Genomic DNA, 25,962 nt, shown 5'->3' with positions numbered 1-25,962 from the left:
ATCTTCGGGACATCTCAGGACTTCTCTCCTTTATATACCCCAGCCGTCCTGCTCCGTCCCTCCCACGGTGCTATTTACACCCCATGAGCTCACTGCTGTTTGTTACCCTGTGCCAGTGAGGTCAGGAATGCCCTGCAACTCATCCAAAGGCTAAAGACAGCTCATGGTCCTATCTTGTTTATTTTTGTGTGCATGTGGCCGTGTCCACATTGCAGTCCTATATCTGAATTGTTACTTCCTAAGTGTGTGAAAAGCAAACAAGATTAGCTCATTACCCATTTTGGAGGTGTGTAAAATGACTTGGCACTTAATTCAACACATCTTTTCATTTAACACTCTTTGTTGTTGAAAGACAAACACACAATAGTAAAAACTGGACATAAGAGAATGTATCTTAATCTCTTCATTCTTTGCACTGTTATGGACATCAACTCATTGGTTTGAGACAGTAAATGACAAAAAAAATGAAAATAACAAAACCTCCCAATGAACATCTAGTCTAGAATAACGGTGTTAAATATCCAAGTTTTATTTTATCTCAAACACTTGAGTCTACACTTCCAGGTTAATTTCACAATATTATACTTTGAATTAAGAACCTCCAGAAAATGATAACTTATCTTTAGAGGATGAGGAGGAGAATTCTGTCAGGAATGAGTGAACATCTTACATTTGCTGGAACAAACCACAAAACTGTTTTTTTCAGTGAATTCCAGGTAAGACAAGAAAAGTCAGATCCAAAGACAAAACTGTGTAAAGACAACATTTACCTTTGAACAACAAAGTAGTAGACCTACTCATGCAGGGTTAACACAACCAATAATGGCAGAATCCAAATACTTTCAAGAGAATTCTACTCTGTCTCAATTTAGTTGATATAAAAATATTATATGTAAAATAAATTCAATAAATAAAATAAAACAAAAAATATGATAATTGAAAAATATAAGCTTTTGTGCTATCATTTTGATTTACTACTTTAAGTAACTTTAAGTTAAGTTAGTACTTTATTTTCCTGTAAGAAGAAGCTTGAACGGGGAAGAAGTTTAGGGAAATACACTCATTTGCTTTCATCCTGAGAGTGAAGCTGAACTTATACTTTCAGTGTCCGTGAGTATAGCAAAGGTCAGCGAGAGAGTGAAGAAGCGTTTTTCCCAAAAATGCCAATCAGAGATTGTCAAAGCTGCCGGGAATTTACCCCCTGCTAGTATTAGATTGCATGATGAGACAAAATAACCGACATTCACTTAATTTCTACTTAATAAGAAGCTACTATTTAATGTAAATTGACCTACTGTAACTTAAATGTGTTCACATCAAGTGGGCATAGTGTAGGTAGTATCAGAACAGATCGTTTTGTGTGGCTCAACGACGTTTTAACTGTCGATGTGCCAAATGGCAAACATCATTTTTCCCCCCTTAAACAGAAACTGACAAACAAGAATCAGACTTGAGCAGCTGAGCTTGTCAATCAGCAATGTTAACAAAGTCCGTCTTGTCTCAGGTTACAGGGCTTCAATGCTTCTTAGAGGGATGAGCTCAGAGCGCGGACATTTCCCGGAGTCTGTCTGCATGTGTGTATGTATGTGTGAAGCCAGCGCACCAACATTACAAGGAGCCTGTGTCATATCTATTTGTGTCTGTCTAGGTGTTATACTCTAAAACTGCCTTCACATCATTGGCTCAAACGAACTGGCTCCCATGTAATTGGCCGAAAACAGCTGCTTCATTGTGAAATTTCTCATTTCTGTTTTTTCATGTAGAGTCAAAATAGACAACATGACATTTAATACTGTGATATTTGGTAAACAGCATTAGTAATGATGAATTCAATGTAATCCAGCAGTTAGGATTGTAGGATCGACCAATTGAAACGTAATATTGAATTCTAGAATACCCTCCCTCGATCTATGATCTACACATTAACACTATAAAGATGGTTTCGCTCCCCAGACTTGTATGCCTTTCAATGCATCCCGGTGTTTATCCCACTCGTTTATTTCAATAATTTGGATTCTATCACAACATTTTATTACAACATTTTATTTGGAACAACAAAACGGTCAGAATGTGTAAGTTTAAACCAGACTCTTTTAATCATTCAAGATGGTACACAGGATCAACTATGCAAACGTTAAACTTCCTGCCTTTGAGGACTACTGCAAAAATAAAGAAGTGTGTCAGTGAACCAGGGGATTCCACAGACACAAATAGAAAGGGAGATTCAAGATGGCTGCCGACTCCTCCGCTCTTAATTACTGGGCTATTATTACACCACCCAGCCCAGTGCGGTCATTATTTATGGGTGAATGAGACCATCCAGCTAAAGACTCCCCATGGTTATATCTGGTTATGTGTGCATGTACAAAAAGATAGGCAAGGAAATCTATTTGAATATAATAGTATATCAAAGTAAGGTATAGTCTACATGAAACACTTCAATTAAACCGTTTACCCTGCCAACAACATTTAAACGTGTATTTAAAATGTATTCATATAAATGTAGTCTGTAACAATGAGAGGAAAACACTTTCTTTCAGAGAGTAAGATGAGAAGATTGATGCCACTCTATAAATGAGAGTGGTTTTAATTCTGTCTTTCTAGTACTTAGATAATGCAAGAAGCCAGAAGTAGTAGCCAGTAAAATAGATTATTATAAAGAGAATGTTGTGATCAACCAGTTTAAATAGAAATACATTGAAATGGGTTCCAAAGAACCATGCAGGACTTGGACCGTTCTCAAACAAACGATTAAAACGTAGCATTACTTTTTCATCAAAAACATGCGTAAAATAAATACTTAAGGAGTTAGGCACCTACTGACTACATCTAATAAGGCTTCATTAAACTGCACGTCCAGAGATCAACCTGTACACCTTTGTTGTTGGACTAATTGGCTTCAAGTTCCATTGGTGAAAATACCTATCTTCAAATACGTAACTACCCAAACTCTTGGACAGTTTGGCATATCAAAAAACAAATGCATGTTTTTTTTGTGTCATGTACATGTAGCTACACCATCCATTTGAATGGTTAGTTGGCAGTGAGTTAAAAACAAATCTGTGCTTTATGCATGGTAACCATTGGACACCTCAAAGGTTTTGATAAATATCTTCATCTCCTCCATAAATGTCTATAGTTTGTTCACCAAATGGCTGGGTTACATTTTCATAATCCCTTTCATCGTCACTGGTTTCTTCTTCTTCTTCTCTGTGTTCCTCTACACTGTAGCCGACCTCGTTGGCCTTTGTGAAATTTACATCAGGGGATGCTCGCTCATAATCATCATCTTCATCACTCTCCTCTTCTTCCTCTCTCCCTTCATCCTTTTTGAGTTTCTCCTCGGTGTCCTCCGGATTAACATTCATGTAGACATCCTCCTCGTCCTCCTCTTTACTGTTCCTGACAGCCACTGAAACACGAGCATGAAATGTTTGAGGAATATCAGAGTGAATTCTGTTCAACAAACAGTAACAGTTGGTCAGTAATGGAATGTACTGTGTGTGTTGCTGAGCACAGACTTTGAGTTTGGACGAGGGCTCCAGGCTGCTTGGCTCGTTGTCTTCTCTTGCAGACCAGACAGACCACCAGCAAGACCAGCAGCAGCAGCAGCAGACCCCCAGCAGCTGCTGAGGAGACCAGCAGCAACAGAGACACTAGGAGAGAAAAACATTTATCAGTTTTACCTGACATTTTTGTCCTTTTCGCCCCTTGGGTTTAATAATCTGATCGATTTAAAGACTAGCTGCTAGATTGTCAAAACACTTTTTTGCTTCCTGTGTTTTGTTAGTGTTTGTCTGGGGACAGAGAGCGTTCAAGAACATCAGTATAGAAATACAAGATGTGAACATGCCGGAGTTAGCAAACATGTCAATTAACATCTGTTAAAATAACAGAGAAAACATAGCTCACTTTAGCCAAATTGAGAGCTCGTACATATGGGGAATTAGGCATGATAACAGCAAATTTGAAGAGAACAGGTATGTGCTCAGTCAGATTATCACCCGCGTTAAACGGGGGAAGAAATGTAAAAAAGCGCATCATGTCAAATTGTGTATTTTCCTGGTTCTGCACCCATCTAAAGTAGTTGTCCCACCATTCCCCCCCTAATAACGCCTGAAAACCACGATGCCGATCGGGAAGTGCTGCAGTTCCTCGAATGGCCACTGGAGGCTGAGTCACTCTTCATAGACCCCCGTGTTAAAATGCCCACCTTTACAGCAGAAATTAAGATGTTTACAGCCTGGTACAAAAAAACTGTTTTGATCTATTCAGCTTATTTCCTTATTGATTATAACTGTATGGGCGGTGAACCTTTATTTACACTGCCTGTCCAAAAAAAAGTCACCGCCTGGATTTAACCAAGCAAATGGGTAAGATCTTCCATTGGATAATTACTGCAGTGATTAATGTTTCTGCTGGCAACAAGTTATTTAACCCGAGCTGATGCGGTGAGGAGCTTCTCATCTCTTAAACAACCTGTGGGAAGACAGATCCTGTGGTCGTGGAAAGGATGTGAATCAGTTTCAGAAGGGTCAAATTATTGTCCTGCATCAAGCAAAGAAAACAACTAAAGAGATGAAACTACTAAAATGAGGTTAAGAACTGTCCAACGCATTATTAAAACCTGGAAGGATCGTGATGAACCATCGTCTTCAGGAAGAAATGATTGTGATCGGAGACTTAAACGTTTGGTGGAATCATATCATATCGTAAGAAATCAACAGTAGAACTCACGTTTAACATGTTTAACAGTGAAAGTAAAAATATTTCCACACGCACAATGCGAAGGGAACTCAAGGGATCGGGACTATACAGCTGTGTAGCCATAAGAAAACCACTGATCAGTGAGGTAATCGGAAAAAAGGCTTCAATGTGCTAGTGAGCATAAAGATCGGACTCTGGAGCAAGAAGAAGGTCATGGTGTCTGATGATCCAGATTGACCCTGTTCCAGAGTGACGGGCACATCAGGGTGAGAAGAGAGGCGGAGGAAGTGATGCACCATCATGCCTCGTGCCTCTCTCTCATCAATACAAGATCCTGGTGGAAATTAATGCAACTCTGAACGGAAATAAATGTTGTGACATTGCAGAAGCTTATTGAAACGATGCCACGGCGAATGTGTGCCGTCCTCAAAGCTAAAGGTGTCCAACGAAATATTAGAGTGTGAGACCTTTCTTTTGGACGGGCAATGTATAACTCACCCGTTTTAATTATATAAAGGCTTAAAGTTGTGCATAATAAAGGAAAAGATTATGGGTGTCATCACAGGTTGCTAGCCACTAGATATTGGAGTTCAAAAGAACTGGAATCAATATATCTGCCAATGTTAATTGTTTTAACATGATGACAACATGACGGTGGTCTGTATCAAGGGAGCAGGACATTTAATAATTTTATAATCCACTAGTTGATGATTGCAGGTAAAAAAACTAGGTAATGATGACACTGTAAGCTCTTACTTACCTGTCGACATATACAAACCATATATCCACCGTGAGCTAATATTTGCCAACATATATCAATCTGCAAAACCCCAAACCATGCTTCCTTGCGAGGATGCTTTTCCGCTTGCAGATACTGTTCTGTGGGCTCGTATCACGTGCACGCTCCTGAGACTAGTTCCAAATTTGATTAGGTATCATATGCATAACAAAGAAGCCGATGTTAGTAATGACTCATTGGTATTTTGGTCATATTGCTTGTCTTTGATTCTTGTTAACAAAAAAGTGGATGTGTTGCTGATGCAGCCAGATACAGTCAATTGTAGCCTATATCTCAATCAGTTATTGTTCATCAAATATAGCAACATTTAGTTTAAATTCTACTTACTTTTAACGATGACACTAATCGGTGCATTATGTTCAGAAGTGAATCTTCTTGAGGACAGTGTGACTTCATACACACAGCTGTAGTTGCCCTGGTGTTCATACTCGGCTACAGGGAAGTCAAAGGAGGCTGAGTTGTTGACTGCTGGCTGGGTGTAGTTGAGGCTGGAGCCGGAGAAGACGAGAGAGAAAACACCTCCAGGATAAGGGGATGAAATGGAGCAGGTGAAGACAAAGCTGTAACCCCTGGTGGTCTCTGCACCTTCAGAGCCCCAGTCCAGCCCTCTGTTGAGAGATGTCAGGGAGATGCTGGGCTGCTGCAGTGGCACTGAGAACAAAAAGGAACGGGATTAATCCCTGGATTTGTAAATCAACAAATATCAGATCAAGATGGCTTTCGCACATAATAAAGATATACTAATGCACAACAACAACAACACTTGCAATAGGAACGCACCAGACGCGACAGGCAAATCGGGAAAGGGGCGTAAATTGGAGGAACAATGTCCTCTTCACCACTTCACCGCGCCCAGGCTCTGGAATTCTCTGCCTCCACACATCAAACAGTCTGACTCCATTATGACTTTCAAATCCCACCTCCAAACCCACCTGTTTAAACTGGCCTACTCACTGTAAAACACAATCAACTTGCTATCACAGATCCTCCTTTCACTCCGTCACTCCACACTCTTGTCTTGCCTGTTTTATCTATGTCGGTTTGACTAATTTGTTTTCCGTCTTTGTTTTAGATGTTTTAACTTTTAAATGCACTGTAAGGCGACCTTGGGTGTCCTGATTATTATTATTATTATTATTATTATTATTATTATTATTATTATTATTATTATTATTATTATTATTATTATTACTTCCTACCCCTGTACTCCCAGCGCCCTTGCTATACGACACCCATCGTCGAATTAGGCCTTCATTTTGATCTCAACTACATACAAAGTTCGGGCTAGGGGCGTAAAATGTACGTTTAACATGTTGACTTTTAATTTTGTTACCATCTGATCAGGTCTCTCTTGAGAATGAGACCATGTGTCTCAATGAGATTTTACCTGTATAAATAAATAAAAAAATGTGTGTAGTTGAGTGCATTTCCTTTATAAAAGGTTTTTTAAAGCTTCATTTTGAAATAGTTTGAATCATGCGTCGTTTACTTCCATGTTTGCTAGCGAGCAGTCTTCTTCTTCTCTGCCTTTGTAGGTGCTGGATGTAAATCACGCTGCCTGTGTGCTCGCGATACAAACATCATAGGCACTCCTAAATATATTGCTCCAAAATATAATGATCCCGATAACTGATAACTTATTGATCATCAATGAGTTTTATTATTAGCATTTTCTTTAATACGAATACTTCTTGATATGAGTAATCCATTAAATGACTACGATGAAATAACCTTTCGAGTACATTTATTGCAAATAATATATTTGCTTGAGTCTAGCCCATAAGTCTTCAACAGGGGGTCAAAGCTGTTTGTAGATAAAGCAAATATTCTTTTATAAAATATATATATGTTTTTTAAATCCATTCCGGGTTTTCATGAGCACCATTACACCAACAGCACGTGCTCATACTTAACCTAATGAGGCTTAACCCAGGTGTTCTCCTTTAGTCTTACTTACCTTACTCCAAGACTCTATAGTCTGCGACTTTATGCTAGAGACTTAAATGTTTTAGATTAACTAGTCCACATTAAGGCCTATTCTTGGCTTAATCTAAACTCTGTCTGTGAAACCGCCCCATAGACTAGACAGACTAGATAAAAATAATGCCTCTCAATCATCACTTATGACCCACTAGATGTGAGTGGTGGTGTCTGTATCTGCAGAGATCCTGCCCTTTGCCTGGATCTTTACCAGCCGTGACAGCGACACTGGTACTGTTTTGACTTTACTGTAGCGCAATCTAGCACAGAAGTCATTTTGAGTACTTTGCCAGGTGTTTATGTTTTCTGTGTACACATTTTGTCACAAATCTTTAAAGAAGTGTAGTCAAGATCATAATGAAGGCTGAGTTTGAAGATGGTTGTGGTCCGAGCAAGGGATAGGAAGTGGCTGGGGCTAGTGTGATCACATCGCAAGATGATCTCTAGTCTCTGTTCTTCTTTTTTTGCTGTGTTGAAGGGGCGAGGGGGAAGGGCAAACACGGAAGGCTGTGCGTACCAACACCAACTGACAAAGGTAACATATTAGACCTTTAACAGAGCTTCAGTGACAATGTTTACATTTAATTCATCTGTTGAAGCAGCTGACATAAAGCCACTGAGTGCTGTTGAGCCAGGATCCAAATAGATATCTAACATTTTAAAACCTACTGTATTTTAACCTTAAAACATTTTTAAATGTGAGTCACATTATTACAATCATGTCTCTATGTCTTTGATCTACAGTTTTTAAATCTTCTAATCTATTTTTCATCTTCAGTTGTTGTTGTTGGTGTTTTTATCTCCATCAGATTAAAGCTGAAGAAATCCTTTTAAAACGTGCTGTATGCTATGGCCTAATACACAGTCGGATTCATTATCATCCTTTAAGGGAATGAAGGTCTGGTAAATGATGAGTGAACTTGTTGACTTTCCCCCGCTCTGACTCAGGGTTAGTCAAATCAGGCTCAGAGTTTGTTAAACCTGCTTTCTGTCCACGGACATACTTCACAGTCGGGGTCAAGTTTTCAGAATCAGCGTGTTAGAGTCAGTGTCTGTATTTGTAAAGTGTAATTCACAGAAACAATGCAGAATTGTAGCTACTTCCAACAGAAATATAACCTTTCCCGCAAGATTTAATGGTCTTGCTATATTACTGGTTATCCTTGGTTTTGCTATTGTGTGTTGTCTTATTTTATTTATTTATGAATTATTCTTACCGGTAACAGAGAGTCTGACTGAGGTACTTAGGGGGGAGGTGAAGGCTTGATTTGAAACCTTTGCCTGAAACCGACACCGGTACGATCCTTCGTTTTCGGTGTTGACTTTCGGCATGCTGAAGGTGGCAGAGTTGGCACTTGATGCTTGGTTCATACTGAATGAACTTGAAGCCTTTTCCAAAATGAATGTTTCAATAACAAGATGCTCAGGTCGACTTGAGATGGAACAAGAGATCTTTACGTCTTGACCCCAGATAACCTCATCAACAGGATTCACTGAGATGCTGGCCATTGGGAGGGACGCTGAAAGATACAACAATATAATATTAGATGTATTATATATATATATATATATATATATATATTAGGGCTGTCGAATTAACGTGTTTATTTCGATTAATTAATCACAGAAAAAATAACGCGCTAAAAATATTAACGCAGATTAATCGCGCTCCTAGATGCCCCTGACTTTTGGTCCGACAGCACGGAACATGGAGCTCTGACAGCACCCGTCCCCGGTGCCCGTCCCCCCGTCGCACGGAGCTCAGAAAGTATGGAGTACGGAGCTCTGACAGCCCCCTCCCTGTTGCACGGACCTCTCACAGCAAATATTGTTATATGCGATTAATCACGATTAATTCATCACAAAGCTTGTAATTAATTAGACACATTTTTTTAATCGCTTGACAGCCCTAATATATATATTATATATAAGTTTTCTTGGTGGGTCTTTGGGTACTTTGGTAATGTATAATAAAAAAAAACGTGCCAAATATATTACAATAAAACCAACTGAAAATATGATTTTAGTTTCTGGGGTTGTGGGGGGGGGGCACGCCATTGGGAATTGATAACCATGCTGACTTAATTCATCTCACACTCAAGTAAATAGTGTGTGAAAGTTGAAAATATTAAACTGACCAAATATGAATGTTTGACTGTTCTATTTCTTATTAGCATAAACATTCAAATGATCACAAAACATACATAAGTGACAGAGAACAATACCCCCCCACACACACACACACAGACACACACACACACACACACACACACACACACACACACACACACACAGACACACAGACACACACACACACACACATTTAAATTAAATGAATGTAAGAGAGAGAGAGAAAGATAGAGAGGGAGAGAAGGGGAGAGAGAGTCTACCTGATTTTCAGAAGATAATTACACATGTTTCTCACCTGAACAGAATACACCAGCGTCCTCATTGTGTTCACAGTTGTGAGTAGAAAATCCCCTATGCTGACACTCAATTAAATACCTTTCACTTCCTGAACAGTCCACATCATCAAGCAAGATTTCTCCGGTTCCTTTACCGAAGTGGGCCAACTGTGGGGCACTCAGAGCCGTACCACAGTTCAACTGTCTGCACACTACCTCAGCATCATTTAGGTCCCAGTTATCATCACAGACTGTTCCCCAGGTACTCTTGTAAAAGACTTCCACTCTTCCAGAGCACCGAGTAGACCCATACCCAGCTAATTTGATCTGACCATCTATGAGACACATAATACAACATAATATTTCACAAAGACTGTAAACTGAAAACTAAAAGGATTTTATGGATCACCTCATAGAATTGACTGACCTGCAGTGAGTGAAGTTGAGGTCATGAGGAAAAACACTATAAAGAGAAGAGAAAAAATGTCTTGGCCCATTAGATTCAGAAAGCTGAAAAGTGCAGAAATAAAGGTTTCCCTTGTTTCTGTTTTAAAGGGAAAAACGAGTTTTAAGAGACATCATTTCTATACCATGCAACAATACAGCTGTGCTGTATAAACAAATTTTGCTTTCAAAATACATTTTTGGAATATTTGTCTTACCAATGACCAAATGGTGAAGGTTTCTCTGTTGTATGCTCCCCATGGCTGACACCAAGGCTGCGCTGTGTCATGTATCAGTGACAGAACTGACAACAGAAAACTGAACTTAAAACTGCCGAGCACAGAAAAATCTCACACTGTTCGCCTTTCCCAGAAGGCTTCCTCTTTCTGGGATTTTTTTTCAGTACTAACACTCAGCAGCTCTAAACCATAGCCAGTCAAGTAACCTACAAAAGCTGCAGCACAGAAGCAACCCTCTTAAAATAGTTGTTGATCAAAAGAAAGACAGGTAGAGGAGTATACCATGAAGCTAGACAAGTGGGTTAGTAAGGTATGTCACGAAAGGTGCCTCTCTTTTAACCTGGCTACACCCCCATGGAAATGTATGTTGCACACCCAACCTGCTGCTGCAGAGTTTTGGATTGAAATCGTTTATTAAAAAATGTCTTTCACTGATCAACAAGGCCCAGACACGTGAGGCCTTGTGTCTGGGCCTTAAAATGTCTGGAATTGTAGGAGGGGAGGCATTCAACCGTGGTCTGGGTCTGCGAGGTCTGCATAGAGAGGAGACCTTAGCCTCTAGCCTTACTTCCTCCCTGTCGCCTTGTTCCAGGCTGGGTTTCTCCAAGACGAACGTGTGGCGTTCGTCGCGCAGAGCCCTCGTCTTGTTGACTGCCATTAGACGATTTGCCAACAAGATGACATTTTGCTGATGGCAGTTGGTCGGTGTTTATCTGTTGTGTCGGATCAATTTTGCGCGGGCTAAATGTTGTTTAAGTTGGCTGAACACGACTCTGGCATGAAGTGAGAGCACAGCGCGTGCCGACCTGCCGCACACTCGTGTGGTTTGTTTAAAAATGCAAGAAAATGTAGCATCACACTGTCTCTGAGAAAGATCAGTGAGATGCAGTTTGTAAGACATGTGTCCTTCCAGAAATGCAAAAACACTCAGATATTGGAGAAGTAATCACCTTCGTTTTCCAGCACTGTGCGCTCCATGCTGAAACACGGACAGAGAGCGGCGGTTCAGCTCTGCATCTCACATCTTGGATCAGAACTTCCAATAGAAGTAACAAAAGTGTTCCAAAGAGCTCCAAAACATCGTCTGTGTTTTAACACTGTTATACAGCTGCATTCAAGCAGCCAAAAGAAGAAGAAGAAAACAACAAGAAACAGAAAGAAGAAGGGATGTTGCCAGAAAAGCGAAACATACACTGTAAAGAAAGAAGAGGTTATTTTACAGAAATAATGACTACATTATTTTTCATTACATCTATTATAGGTTTTATTTGTCTTCTAAGTTAAGTGTAAATGCTATTGAAAAAAAAAGTAAATAAATCTAATTAAAAAAAATATTAAACATAAAATAATGTTTGTAATCTGTAAATTAAAGTAATGGGAAATTATAGATTTTATAGATAACAGGATTATTCAATTGCTTGCTATGGCTGGTAATCTTGAGACTTATTTTGAAAGTATCCAACAGAACAGAACAAAACAGCCCATTGTTCCCAAGCCTTTTCCAATGAAAGCAGCATTAGCTCCAAAAGTTGCTAAATCTAGCAAAAAAGTTGTCAAGTTGGCGACACTGACAGCCAGTCTCTTCAGCCACTCCCCCAACACTATAATTATGAATTAAACATATCATTATGAACATAAATAATTAACACGGCTATTGTTTGTACTCACAGTTGACAAGCAGGGAGGCAGACAGGCAGAGCATTTGATTTATTAATAGGATGTAAACAGAATTTCAAAAAATATAACAAACAATGTTTTTGAAAAAGATTACCCAAGTGACTGGTCTTGAATGTCATGTAAAAATACAAACAATATGTATCCTATTACTCAATGTGAAATGAAGACAACTTTCTGTTGTTTTTTTAACAGTAAAACTTAAAATGTAATGTAATGTAACAGAAAAAAAATAGATTTGAAGAAACATAATAAAGATATTTACTCTACATTCTCTGTATTTTCACAGTCCAAATGTTGTCGAATAAAAAATAATATCAATATAAAACCTTTTATGGAAGGCAAACATTTATTTTGTAAATCTGCACAAAAAAGAAAAATATTGCAGACATACCTTAATTTACCTAATTTAAATAAAGACTTGTTTTTATACAGTATTCTCTGGTAAATTCATAGAATTATCCAAAACATCAACAGGGACGACCACAGACACACTTGGTGTTTAACATTAAAATGGCGTTTTGCCTCATAAAGTTCTTACCCATGAGTGAAAGTGATCCAGGTTAAAATATTCAAAAGTTATGTTATTATTAACTAACATTGGTCGAATGTTGACGGTTTAACTTTGTGTCGAGGTTTAAAGTCACTCCTCAAGAACAATTGTGAGGCAAAACGTCTGGTCCAAGCAGACAAATCTTAATAGTTTTGTATATGTTCAATTTAGCACGGATCAGTGGGACCGCGTGATTTGTGTGTGGGCGGTCACGGTATTAAGAAGGACCATATTCTGATGTATATGTGATGTGGTATAAGTTTGATAATAATTGAACATCATATTGTAATGAAATAAGTTTTATATGATATCAAACCTTTTTGTATATGTCAAAGCAAAACGACTTTCCTTTACATTTCTGAATGCATCCTTCAGTGAAAAATAGATTTACATCTTGATCATTTTGGTATATTAACTCTAAAATAATTGCCTCAATCCATTGAGTACAAGTAACACTGGCACTCTGTAAACTGCTATTTAAAGTTCAGGACTGGTAAGTAGTGACATGATTTCAGACCAGTATCATTGCGGCATCCCTATGTCAATGTATTGGGTAAAAACACACACAAAAAAATGTGCCTGTAGAAAGAGAAATCAATCATGTTGAATAACTGTCCTTAATTATATAAGTTAAATCCGATACAATTGAAAACAGTTATGAGAAAAATAAGTCGATCCAATTCATTGTGTATGATTGAATGATCTCAAACAACTGAATTGTGTTCGACTAACTCCAAAATGTGTTTGTCTTGAGTCGTTGAATCATGTTTGATTTACTTGACCTGTGCATGTTTAAACTACATCATTCTGTCACGTAGAACACATAAAAGATACATTATTAAATTGTGTGGATGCACTGTCCACGATTCAATTAGGTAAATTCAAAGGATGTATCATTTCTAATGTAGAAGTATCTCTTCAAATCAAATCAAATACAATGCATTTAGAGGGAGAAGAAGAGAGAGGGAGGAGGGGAGAGAGGAAGAGATGGAGGAGTGCAGGGAGGTGTCCCCCGGCAGTCTAAGCCTATAGTAGCATAACTAGGGGCTGATCCAAGGCAAGCCTGAGCCAGCCCTAACTATAAGCTTTATCAAAAAGGAAAGTCTTTAGCCTGATCTTAAATGTGGAGAGGGTGTCTGCCTCCCGAACACAAACTGGAAGCTGGTTCCACTGGAGAGGAGCTTGATGGCTGAAGGCTCTGGCTCCCATTGTACTCTTAGAGACTCTAGGAACCACAAGTAACCCTGCAGTCTGGGAGCGCAATGCTCTAGTTGGTTTATAAGGTACTATGAGATCTTTAAGATATGCTGGAGCCTGACCTTTAATTGATTTGTAAGTCAGGAGAAGGATTTTGAATTATATTCTGTATTTTACCGGGAGTCAGTGCAGAGCAGCTAATACAGGAGTAATATGATCCCGTTTCCTAGTTCTTGTCAATACACGTGCCGCTGCATTTTGGATCAACTGAAGAGTCTTAAGCGACTTTTTGGGACAACCTGATAACAATGAGTTGATCCAGCCTTGAAGTAACAAATGCATGGATTAGTTTTTCTGCATCATTTTGAGGCAGGAAGTGTCTTATTTTTGCAATGTTACGTAGATGAAAGAAGGCAGTGCTTGAGATGTGTTTTATGTGGGAGTTGAAGGACATATCCTAAGCAAAGATAACGCCAAGATTCCTTACGGTGGTGCTGGAGGCCAAATTAATCATATATAAGGTGAATAGAATCGGTCCAAGTACAGAACCTTGCCGGACTCCAAGACTGACTTTGACTGTCATGGAGGATTTATCGTTAACACGTACAAATTGAGATCGCTCAGATAAATAGGACTTGAACCAGCTTAGTGCGGTTCCTTTTATGCCAATACAATGTTCCAGTCTCTGTGGTAGAATGTCCTGATCAACAGTGTAGAAAGCAGCACTGAGGTCCAACAAGACAAGAACAGAGATGTGGCAGTGGGGTGTGGTTAGGGCGCCGGCTGCTGGGGAGAGACAGTAGTGTCCCAGCTGGAGACCAGACAGCTGAACAGAATCAGGTAATCAGTCACATAATAAATGCATGGTGATGGCCTGGTTCTGGTCTCTTGCATTAGGCTGGGTCCCGAATCGTCAACGGGAAGCTAACGGCGAGATTCACCTGAACACGCCTGATCGCGGAAGCTGAAGGAACCTGAAAAGGCTGACCGAGACAATTAAATAAAACTGTTGACTGCACCTCGTCCCTCCTCTCCGTGTGGTCTTTGTCCTGATAGTGAGCAGGGAACGCTCACAAGAGACAAGTCCTTTGTCTGATGCCAATAAAAGGTCACTGGTAACTTTCACCAGTGCCGTCTCTGTGCTATGATGAACTCTAAATCCAGATTGAAAAACCTCAAATAAACTATTATTATGTAAAAAATCACACAACTGTTTTCCAACTGCTTTCTCAAGGATCTTAGCGTGAAAGGGAAGGTTAGATATCGGCCTATAGTTGGCTAAAATCTCTTCTCACTCCTCACTGTTTACTGTAGTTGTCATAACTGTTTGAATGTGCTGTGTATGTCTCTGAAAGGTTTCACATGTGTAACCTTTGTGTACATCTCTTAAAAGGAACTGCTAAGGATGCAAAATTAGGTTTATTTAGAACTTTACACATTTGGATGTGTATGTGTGTTCACTACATACAACAGCACTTTATTGTAAACGTTCTTGCTCTGCACACAGAATAAGCAAAAGCCAGCGGTGTCCTTTAGTTATACTATACTATACGTAGTTGGTGCTTTGTTAGCTTATTCAAATGATGGTCCGTGTGTACTGTTTTGACACAAAAACACAATTCTTAAAAGAGAATTAGAGATATACAGTCTTTTGCTGGATGGTGTAAGGTTGCGTGGTTAGTGTGTCGAGTTTTGCAAGTTTTGTGTTTGTGAGAACATATCATATAAGGCTAAGTATGTATCATCCTTTACATCTCTTCAAACATGCATTATTAGAGAGCACTTCCTGATTTGAATTGAGTTTTTTTTATTTTACCTGAATTGTCTTTTCTTAATTTTATTTACATTTTATTTTCTCTTAATTTACTTTAATTATTTGACAAAATAATCGAATTATTTTATCATTTGTTGACTTGGATTTGCTGCATTGTGTGAATCACTTTGTAACTTATTTGATAAAGCATTGTTATTAGGTTACATACAGGTAATGCTATGTATTTATTTTGGACTCTATTTGGATTTGAGGCCCATGATCCAGTTCACAGTTTACTTCTCCTCTGCGCTCTGTAGACCGGCTGTAGTATCCAGAAGCAGCCATAAGAGGCCGTCACAGCACAGGTTTTTAAAAGAGCAGGTGCACTCTACCAAACCTACAGTCCTCATATTATAAGATGTATTTTAGTTACAGTGCAGGAACTACTTCTTATGTTCATTGTAGTTATGTTGGTTACATATGTAATCCTTAGTGCAGAGATGTGCTGTTTTATAGAGATGCATGTAAAACTATGTACAGTGTGTTTGTATAATGCCTCATATTCTATCTTGGATTTCATATTATACATTTTATTTCCCATCTGTTCCAAACAAGCTGGAAATGTAAAAAAGGATTCTCTTGCAAAATGACAGAAAATAAAAATGCAAAAGCTTTCCTGATACTACTATAATTAAGGCTTCCATAAATAGAAAGTGCACACTCATAAGTGCACACAGAGTGATACTGACAGCTCAGTGAGCCTCATAGCGTGAGAAGGCTGAGGAAGTGACTGTTGTGAGAACACTGCCACCGCAGCCCTGTGGCAGCTCAGCCTAAAGCCTGCGGTAGTCTCATTTCGACCTACCCTCCTCCGAACCTGCTTTCAACTCCAACTGCACTGTCATCAGGAGAGTTTACTGAGCCTCTTACCTTCTTCATTTCTGCACAAACTCTGCACAAATTCTAGAACAACTTTTCTCTCTGGTAGTTTCTCCACTTAGTTCTTTATATTTTCCTTCCTTTTGTTTTTTAGTTCTATCTTTCAAATATAAATACAAATACAATCATGTCATTTCTCAAGAACTCCAACAGTGCTTTTTTGTTTTTTTCTGTAACATGCCTACACATTTCTTCTTTTGTCAAATAAGAACAAAATGACAACGACCGCTATAATATTTTTTTGATATGTTATGATAAGAATCAGGTTTTTTGTCAAGGTTAAATTAGCTTTTTGCCATAGTTCCACCTAATGTAACATGTAAAACACATCTGGTAAATCTCAAATGATGGACGGACAATTAACAAATAAGTACACATTTCCTAAGAATACAGTGTGAGATTAACACAGTTATACCAGGAAATACTACTATACATGAATATGCTGCTCTTATGAGCAGTTATTTCTGTATTCATAGTTATTATCTTTGAGTGTATGAAAGGATGGCTATGCATTTTTTTGTCCTTTGAGATTCACTGTAATTCATCCTGGAGAGCATCATGCCTGAACTGTAAAATGCACTAGCTGTGTGTAAGGGAGCGTAATGCTCATTGACCGATATCCTCATCTGCTGCTGGAGCTCTAAAACACACAGACACGCAAACACACACTCACATGTTTGAGGATTTAGAATTTTGGTAACATGGTGCAGCATTAAAAAAAAATGTTTCCTTCTGCTTTCTTGATCTCTTTCTCAATCTGTACAAGCACACTTACTGAGCAGGAGGCTGCACATAAAGGTTACCAGAAGTCATGTCTGAACTGCGGAACTGAAAAACAAGAAGAAACTTTAAGTGTAAGGATGGCAGAGAAGTGGGTGAGTAGAAACATGCATCTTGTGCAATGCAGAGAGCCCAGGAGACAGAGATGGGAGGTGTGTGTGTGTGTGTGTGTGTGTGTGTGTGTGTGTGTGTGTGTGTGTGTGTGTGTGTGTGCGTTTATGTGTGTGCGTTTATGTGTGTGCGTGCGTGTGTGTGTGTGTGTGTGTGTGTGTGTGTTTTGGAGGTGATTAAGAGGCAGCGTTGACAGTGTAGGAAAAGACAGAGATTCCTTCATTTTGTTTTACAGCACTGAGGCTGTGTTCCTAGCCCCCCCCCCCACACACACATACACACACACACACACACACACACACACACACACACACACACACGCACACACACAGAGTGCCCAACAACTGAATGTAATTCGGACCGACAGCTAGCCTTCACGCTCTGACGCACCTCGTCTCCCAAAATGGATGCATAAGGACCATTTTACACACACACACACACACACACACACACACACACGCACGCACGCACGCACGCACGCACACACGCACGCACGCACGCACGCACACTGTGTCTAAATGGGCTTTCTGTCCATGGCAGCTGAAAACCCAAAACACTAAGTGGAGTTGGGGATGAATAGATGAGGGGGGGATTAGGAGGATGGATGATCAGGGTGAGTTTGGGCTAAGAGACAGACAGACAGACAGACAGACAGACAGACAGACACACAGACAGACACACAGACAGACAGACACACATACAGACAGACAGACACACATACAGACAGACAGGTAGGTAGATCTCTGCTGAGCTGTAACATTATGTCCACAGACGAAGATGCAATACAACAAATTGTATGCGTCGTGGTGCCACTGGAAGCATCAGTTGGTGATGCAAAGAATACTGTTTTCTTTTACTTGCAAGGTTGTTCTTGCTCTTCTGAACTACTGAATGTTCTCTGAGCTTAAGTTCACACTGGCTCTGAAAGAAGCCTTCTTCAATAACACAAGTGGTATACATTAATAGTTCACTATGTTATTAATCAGCATGACTTGCATATGAAATGCAGCAATTTAGCATATTTCACCATGTGTATTTTATCCCCCACAGAGGTTCAGTTCAGCCCCAGTGCATCTCCTCATGGGGAACTCATCCACATGTGTTGGGAGTGTGCACACTTGAATTATTTTTGGAACAATATTTATAAACATACATATATTTCCGAAACTACAGAAAGTAATTACACAAGACAACCGGATATCTATACATGGGGAGGTAGAAATGCTCAAAGAGTTTAATAATGTTAAAAAGATATTAATACTGTTAATAATAACAGCAGAAAAAAACATACATTTATTAAGTTTAGTGCTTAGTGAGAGAACTGTCATATTACACCCCAGAAAAAAAATATGTAGTGTTAAAGGGCAACCTTTCAAATTTGACAGAATATTGGGAAAACTTTTTAACAATGTAAAAACAATACGGGAAGTTATTTCTATAGAAAGATATATTTTTGAATGTGAACTGAAGCTATGATGCAATGTAAGTATTAATGGCCAGTTGAAATGATGCTAATTAAATATGTGTATTCTGTGGGTAAAGGATACTTATAGTTATTTGAATGAGTAAATGTTGTAATGATGAATGTACTGAGGCATATTAAAAAAAAGATAACTCAATAAGTATATTTGTGAAAGGAAAAGAAAGGAAACCACTGTTGTGTTGTGGAGCGTTATCTCTGTTTTAAGCGTCAACCCGGGCTCTGTGCAACCTGCTTTGTAGTACATGTAGCATATAAAAGACTGTTTTTTAAACAGAGTCTACATAAAGGATTTCTTGTCTTATACACAACATATAAGGTTACAATGACAACTCCCAGGAAAAGGATTGTAGATCTCACTCTCTCTCTGTCTCTGTCTCTGTCTCTCTCTGTCTCTCTCTCTCTCTCTCTCTCTCTCTCTCTCTCTCTCTATATATATATATATATATATATATATATATATATATATATATATATATATGTCTAAATACTTTCAACTCATAGGAAGGCTGGTACACTTTCAATGTCAGTTGGTACAACTAATGTAAAACTAGGAATCAATCTGTTTAAAATTGATGTATGAACTTGCTAGCAAGAACAAAAGGTGATACGTGATAATGAGTTGCGAAAGTAAGGTGGCAAAGAATGTCACAATATTAAATAATGAAAAACAAAAGAAAAACAACGACACACAGATTCTGCCAAAAGAGAATATGACAAATTACTAGAGCACAAAAAAAAGAAAAAGGGAAAAAAAAGTGTGAGAAGCAAAAGACAAAATCTATAAATGAAGGGAACAGCTGAAGGATCGCAAAGAAATTGGCCATCCGGAGAAAAGAGGCTTCCTCTGTCGAGATGAACAGACAAAATAATTTGCACGGGGAGGCTTGAAGAGAGCGCTCCTTGAGGCGGGGCGATGCAGCGAGCTCACCTGCAGGCATACGTGTGTCAGCGCGGTGATGTCGCCACAACTCTGGAGCAGAGCTACAGACAAACCTGCTTCATCCCAAAGTGAATGTAAACCGTCCTAAAGTCTAAATGTTGTCTTTGACTTTGATATTATCTATAGTTGTTAGTTATAGTGACATAATAAAAACACAATAAAAATGTTAAGGAAATAAATAATTACATTTATTTTGCTAGCTCTATAGAGTAAAAGTCCCACTAGGAATCATTTTAAAATAATCCATTTAATATGTGAGTTAACTGCTGTTTTGTATCTTTTTACATATCTTTTTTGTTAAGCACTTTTTTTTTATCAATGATAGAGATCAGCTGTTTGAGCAGCAAGTCTCTATGTTCCATAAGCTCTCTTAGCTTCTTTAATGTGATAAATAAACTAAATAAACTCACGAAAGAAAATATTCTTACACCTATTCTCCTTATGAATCAGACATCAAACACACTTCATTTAAACGGGAAAGAATCATAATAAAGCTCATCAAAACTGTAAAGACGGAAGAGACCAAAGTGAAGTACGCAGCTGTGTGTACAGTTCTGTTAGCCGTTAGCTGTTAGCCACACAAACGGCCCAAAACAGTCCAAACTGAGACAGTGGCCCCGATCGGCGGTCAATGACGATTTAAAACAGTAAATAAAACAGGTTTTTCAAAACTTGTGAATCATCGCAACCACAAGAGGTCCTTGAGCATGAATGAGTACAAAGAATATTAGTCTGATTGTAGTATGTGAGATCAGCCTCGGGCAAAGACAGAGACAGATGTCACACCCTCACTCTCACACACACACACACGCACACACACACTCACACACATGCACACACACTCTCTCACACACACACACACACACACACACACACACACACACACACACACACACACAAACACACACACTCACGCACACGCACACGCACACGCACACGCACACTCACACTCACACACAGAAACACACCCTCACTCACACAAACGACTGCATACAAGATCCCCTGGCGGAGAAAAGAACTGGCACATCCTTGAACAACTTGCATTAACAACACCCACATTAATGCACATTACCAATATTAATCCAGGAAACATTTTACTGCAGAATGAATACTTTTCCTTTTTGATACTTTAAGTATATTTAGCTGATAATTGTTAAATACGTTTACTTAAGTACGAATGAATGCAGGAGCATATTATGTTTGGTATTAATACTTAAAAGATCTGAATATTTCTTCCACCACTGCTATTTATCAAATCAAAATTTCAAATCAAATCAAATGTATTCATACAGCCCAATATCACAAATTATACATTTGTCTCAGTGTGCTTTACAGACTGTACAGGTTACGACACCCTCTGTCCTTAGACCCCCGCATCACACAAAGAAAAACTTCCTAAAAGAAACTCCACAATTAAAGGGGGAAAATGGAAGAAACCTCAGGGAGAGCAACTGAGGAGGGATCCCTCTCCCAGGATGCACAGACTGTAATAGATGTCGTGTGTACAGGATAAACAACATAGTACAAATACAACATCCATGTGACAGAACTGATAGTGTGGTCAAATGATTTAAAAAAGGATGAATCCAGGATGATGTAATAAAAAAGGCTTCCCAGTGTCTCCGGAAAAAAAATATTAACGCTTTCATTTAATCAAATACAAATGTATCATTCAAAGGCTTCCAATCTGAGCTCTAACAACCAACAAAGCATTTTCTAATTCTTGACACTGTTATGGTCTCCTCATTGTCAAACACAGGCCTGTTTTAACCTGCCATGAAGAGGAGAAAGTTAGAAAAGTGTTTATGGTACACAAGAGAAAAGTGGGATCTGGTGAAGTAGAGGAGAAAAAGAACGTAGAGGGGAAAGTAATTTAGAGAGCGGTTGAGGTATGTAATAGAGACAGTGAGGTGTGATTTAGGGCCGAGAGGAAAATGGAGGAGCGGAGGCACGTTCTTGGCAAAGATTGAGTGTCATTTAATGCAGGAGTGAGTGGAGAAATTATTGCATGGCTGCTACACTAGCTGACTATAGATGTGACACATCGCTCATACGGCTGCTATCCCAGCTGAATGGGAATTACCCCATTAACGCAAGCTGAATGCTAACTGCTACAGCACATATTGAGCTGGCAGCAAAGAGCTGAGTTGGCTAATGACTGTATGTCATTGTAATGGTTTGTCTCTATCAAGTGGCTCTGCCTCTGTGGGACGCTTAGCTCTTCATCGCTCCACCTGGCCTCGATTCCTCTTCATCTTGCCACTGGATGACCTTCCAACTGCAGCCTAAGATGGAAAAAGTCATCCCTGCGAGAGGTTCCTCACATCACACGTTATTCAATGCATCGCATTTTATATGTCTTTAATCCTACCTCACTTGTGAACAGATGGGATTTTTTAAACTATACTAACAGTCTCATCTGAGTAAAGAAAGATTCTGATTACCACTTTCACGCGACTTGGGAGCGATTTGGTCTAATGATCCAGGTGCTTCCTATATAGAAGGCAATTCTCCGCAGGCATCCTTCACTGTAATGTCTTTATAGCTGTCAACGTGTAGGAACATACTGTAAATGTGTTTATATTTTGGGTTCCACATCCTTACTATGCTCCAGACATGAATGTTCACACCAGGCATAGCAGAATTTGATCCAGCCCTCAGTCCTGATCTTGATTGGGGTCATGTTAGCAAGGTCAACATACCCAGGAGGAAGCTTTCACACTGACCCTGTCTTGAATCACAAGTTACTCGAATATATAAAATGGATATCAAATTCAGAATATGAAGTAAAATGCCTTCGACAGCACTTGTTGGGGAAGGAGTGTAGGGTCCCAAGATAAGGGAACTCATGTAGGTCATATATAATGACTTTCATTCTTTCTATGCATTGGCTTTCAACCCTATAACCAGAAAGAATATGTATATAATACATATACATATGTATTATGTAAAATAATACTGGGCTGTCAAATTAGTGCGTTAATTTCGATTAATTAATCACAGAAAAAATAACGCGAATTAATTAACAAATTAATCGCGCTCTTACATGCTCCCCCCCCACCCAGTGGTGGGCCGTCAGGGCCAGCAAGGCCTTCTCTGCTGGCCTAAACATCATCAGAATATAAATTTAATTTTGATATATTTCTTTCTAGCAGGCGTACGAGAACGTCAGCACGTCCACGTCTTTTGATTGGATACGCACTATTGAGAGGAAGAGCTATGCAGAGCTAGCAAACTGAACTTGAACGAGCTAATTTAGATTTCTACAAGCTGTTTTTTTTCAACCCACAATGGCTGAAGGAGGACAAGAGATCGATTTGCTCGCAGATATAATTACAACGGCATTTTCAAGACAAACTTTTCAAGAAAAGCTAGACATCGTGAGAAGAGAACGGCCAACCCCGATGCTAGAGAGCCTATCACAGGGTTTGTCCGCCACTTTCAAATGACTAACTACGAGCGGTACCCCTGGCTCACAGCCTCCGAGAGGCACTGCACATTGTACTGCTGGGAATGCCTGCTATTTACAACTGATCGATTTGGTGTTTGGAAACTTGAGTTGTCTAACCAAGGCAGCAACGAGACACCAAAGCACGGCTGGGCACTTACAAGCAACGGTGCTTTTGAAAACCTTTGGGAGAGCCGAGTGGATCTACAGCTCAACGAACAAGTGCGCAAGGAAACGGAGCTCCACAACGAAAGGGTGAACAAAAATAGGGAAATGCGGATTTATTGATTATAAATGCTTCGGAAATATTAATATAACTCTGTTGTACTTGACTATGTTAAGGTGATGCAACGCCCGGTTATACTGCATTTCTGTCTAAATGTATAGTTTCTGGAGCCATGGCATCATAATGATGGTATTAAGAGGTGGAATAATTCAGGAAGGACTGTGTAGGACATCACTGAAGGCCTAGGTGGGAAATGCACGGCCCGCCACTGCTCCCACCCTCCTTGACTTTTTACGTCACCGACGCGGCGCGGCAACAGCAGCCTCGTCATCATGATGGAGCGGATGAGAAAACGTTACTTGGCCCAGTGAATGGAAAGTTTACATTAATAAAGTCCCGGATGTAACTGTTGATGCTCCGTTCTGTGAGATTCCTGCAGCAAAGAATGTTCAAACCATCGAGAACTTCAAGCTGAAATATCACCGCAACGAAAAGCACTGAGCAGCTAGCTCGGAGCTAGCTAGCACCGCCGCTGATGCTAAAGTGAGCGACCCGTGTCGTCATCTCTCGATCAGGCGTTCAGACGCAGCATGAGTCGGTCTACCTGAGACACATTAACAACTCCATGAAATGTATTGTAATGGACTGCAGGTGGTAGAGGACAGGGGGCTAACGGAGGCTTTACACATGGCATCAAAGGGCACAACTTTTAAACGTTTATTGTGCAATGAAAGATGTTATGCCAGATTTGAAATGGCACTTTATGTCAAACTGTTGGTCTGTGTTGTCTAAGATAATTGTAGCAAACAAGATATTGGAGAAATAGTATTGAAATAAGACATGTTGACCAGTTTATAATTCACTCCTCTTCCAAAATCCATTTGAATATTTTGAAATACTTTTCACACCAAATATTGATATATGAGATTAATTTAGATTAATGAATCACAAAGCTTGTAATTAATTAGATAATTTTTTTTAATCGCTTGACACCCCTAATTTATATTAATTCAAACAAAACATTTTAAAAGTTTGTACAACATATGCACATGGCCATGGCAACTACGGGATGTAGGTTAGGTAAAGATTACAGTAATGGTAAAAAGAAAAAAGAAAAAAGCATCAAGCGCTCCTCAACCACCAGTCCCCCAGTTCCGATCAGAATTGTGTGGGACGCAACCAGCAGTTTGTAACTTCACAAACCAAAAAGAGTGCCTCCTCCATTATTGTGTATGTGGCGTGTTGCAACAGTCCTGCACCCTTATTCACAAAGTATTTATGAAAATAAACAAACAAGTCATCTACATATTGAGAATCACTGTATGCGGTGATTTGCCAGGTTTGCAAAGGAGTAGGCTTTCTTTTTTTAAATCTTATTTCATTTTTCACCCTATAACTGCCATTTGTTTTTGGTGTGAATCCATCGAGGATAAGCTGATTTATTGCTTTGAGACAACAAATTGTTCCCGGTGTTATTCCTAGGATACTGGGCGGTAGTTCATTTTAAAAGAGGAGAAAGTTGCAACGGACCTCGAGCTTGCTAGAGTTTGTCTGACCTAGCAAAGTGAGAAGCTTTCAAAATGCTTGCAAATACAGTGCTATTCAATGATGAATATAAAGAAAAGAAGTTAAAGGTGACTACATGTTCCTTGTACAAGCTTTCCTCCTGGACCTCAAAGAAGTTTCAATTCTCTGCAGGTTTATTTTCATCTCGGAAGGTAGAAAAACAACCTAAAAAGATATGTTATGTTTTTGAAAATGGCAAGCAGTGAATCTTAGGGTATGTTCATTTGTAGTTAATGATTAAAAAATGCAAAAGTACTGGGAATAATTCACATGTTCTGTGGCTGGTTGGTCGCTGTGCAAACTCACAGTGTAAGTGAGGGACTTGTATCTGGCTCTTGGCTGTACATTTTCCCCACTTACATCACCTTCATCTTTATATCTAATAACAATAAAGATGGCTCCTCTGGGTATTATTGCTATATTCAGGGGGACTGAACTTCCTAGTTGTTCCCCTGAGACTATCTATCTATTCTTGATACAGAGTGTGAGTCTGAAAGCAGTAGGCTATCTGTCATTCATGCTATTAGTTCATGGTTATCATCAGCGGTGGCCAAGGCCATTAGCCCAAAGACATTAGCAGCAGCCATCAGCAAAGCCATTAACTCCTCTCCCTGCTAAAAGGCTACTGTCCCTCACAAAGACTCATTAAGAAGAGGTGGGGAGATATGGGCATAGAAAGAGATGAAGGGAAAAGTAAGGAAGAAAGCAGAGGGCAGAA

General features: G+C 39.3%; 1 protein-coding gene across 1 annotated transcript; it reads right to left on the bottom strand.

The window, feature by feature from the left end:
* Window positions 1–2,027: 2,027 nt before the first annotated feature.
* On the bottom strand, window positions 2,028–10,614 carry LOC115011716 (deleted in malignant brain tumors 1 protein-like). The gene is made up of 7 exons (XM_029436929.1): window positions 10,554–10,614; window positions 10,319–10,354; window positions 9,912–10,226; window positions 8,704–9,006; window positions 5,834–6,157; window positions 3,522–3,656; window positions 2,028–3,412 (listed from the first exon to the last, which is right to left on the bottom strand). Exons 1-7 carry the CDS (start codon window positions 10,594–10,596, stop codon window positions 3,093–3,095), a joined length of 1,476 nt encoding a protein of 491 aa, XP_029292789.1. The 5' UTR covers window positions 10,597–10,614; the 3' UTR covers window positions 2,028–3,092.
* Window positions 10,615–25,962: the final 15,348 nt, after the last annotated feature.

The sequence above is a fragment of the Cottoperca gobio genome, chromosome 8 (assembly GCF_900634415.1).
Source record: "Cottoperca gobio chromosome 8, fCotGob3.1, whole genome shotgun sequence".
Lineage (NCBI taxonomy): Eukaryota > Metazoa > Chordata > Actinopteri > Perciformes > Bovichtidae > Cottoperca > Cottoperca gobio.
This window is presented reverse-complemented; position numbering and strand designations above follow the sequence as displayed.

Bases quoted from the DNA above. Each gene is read 5' to 3' on its own strand.
- LOC115011716 (XM_029436929.1), bottom strand. From the start codon at position 10,596: ATGGGGAGCATACAACAGAGAAACCTTCACCATTTGGTCATTG. The intron at 10,227-10,318 runs GTCAGTCAATTC...TGTGTCTCATAG, and splicing joins CTCAACTTCACTCACTGCAG to ATGGTCAGATCAAATTAGCT. The intron at 3,657-5,833 runs GTAAGTAGAATT...TTTCTCTCCTAG, and splicing joins GATTAGTGTCATCGTTAAAA to TGTCTCTGTTGCTGCTGGTC.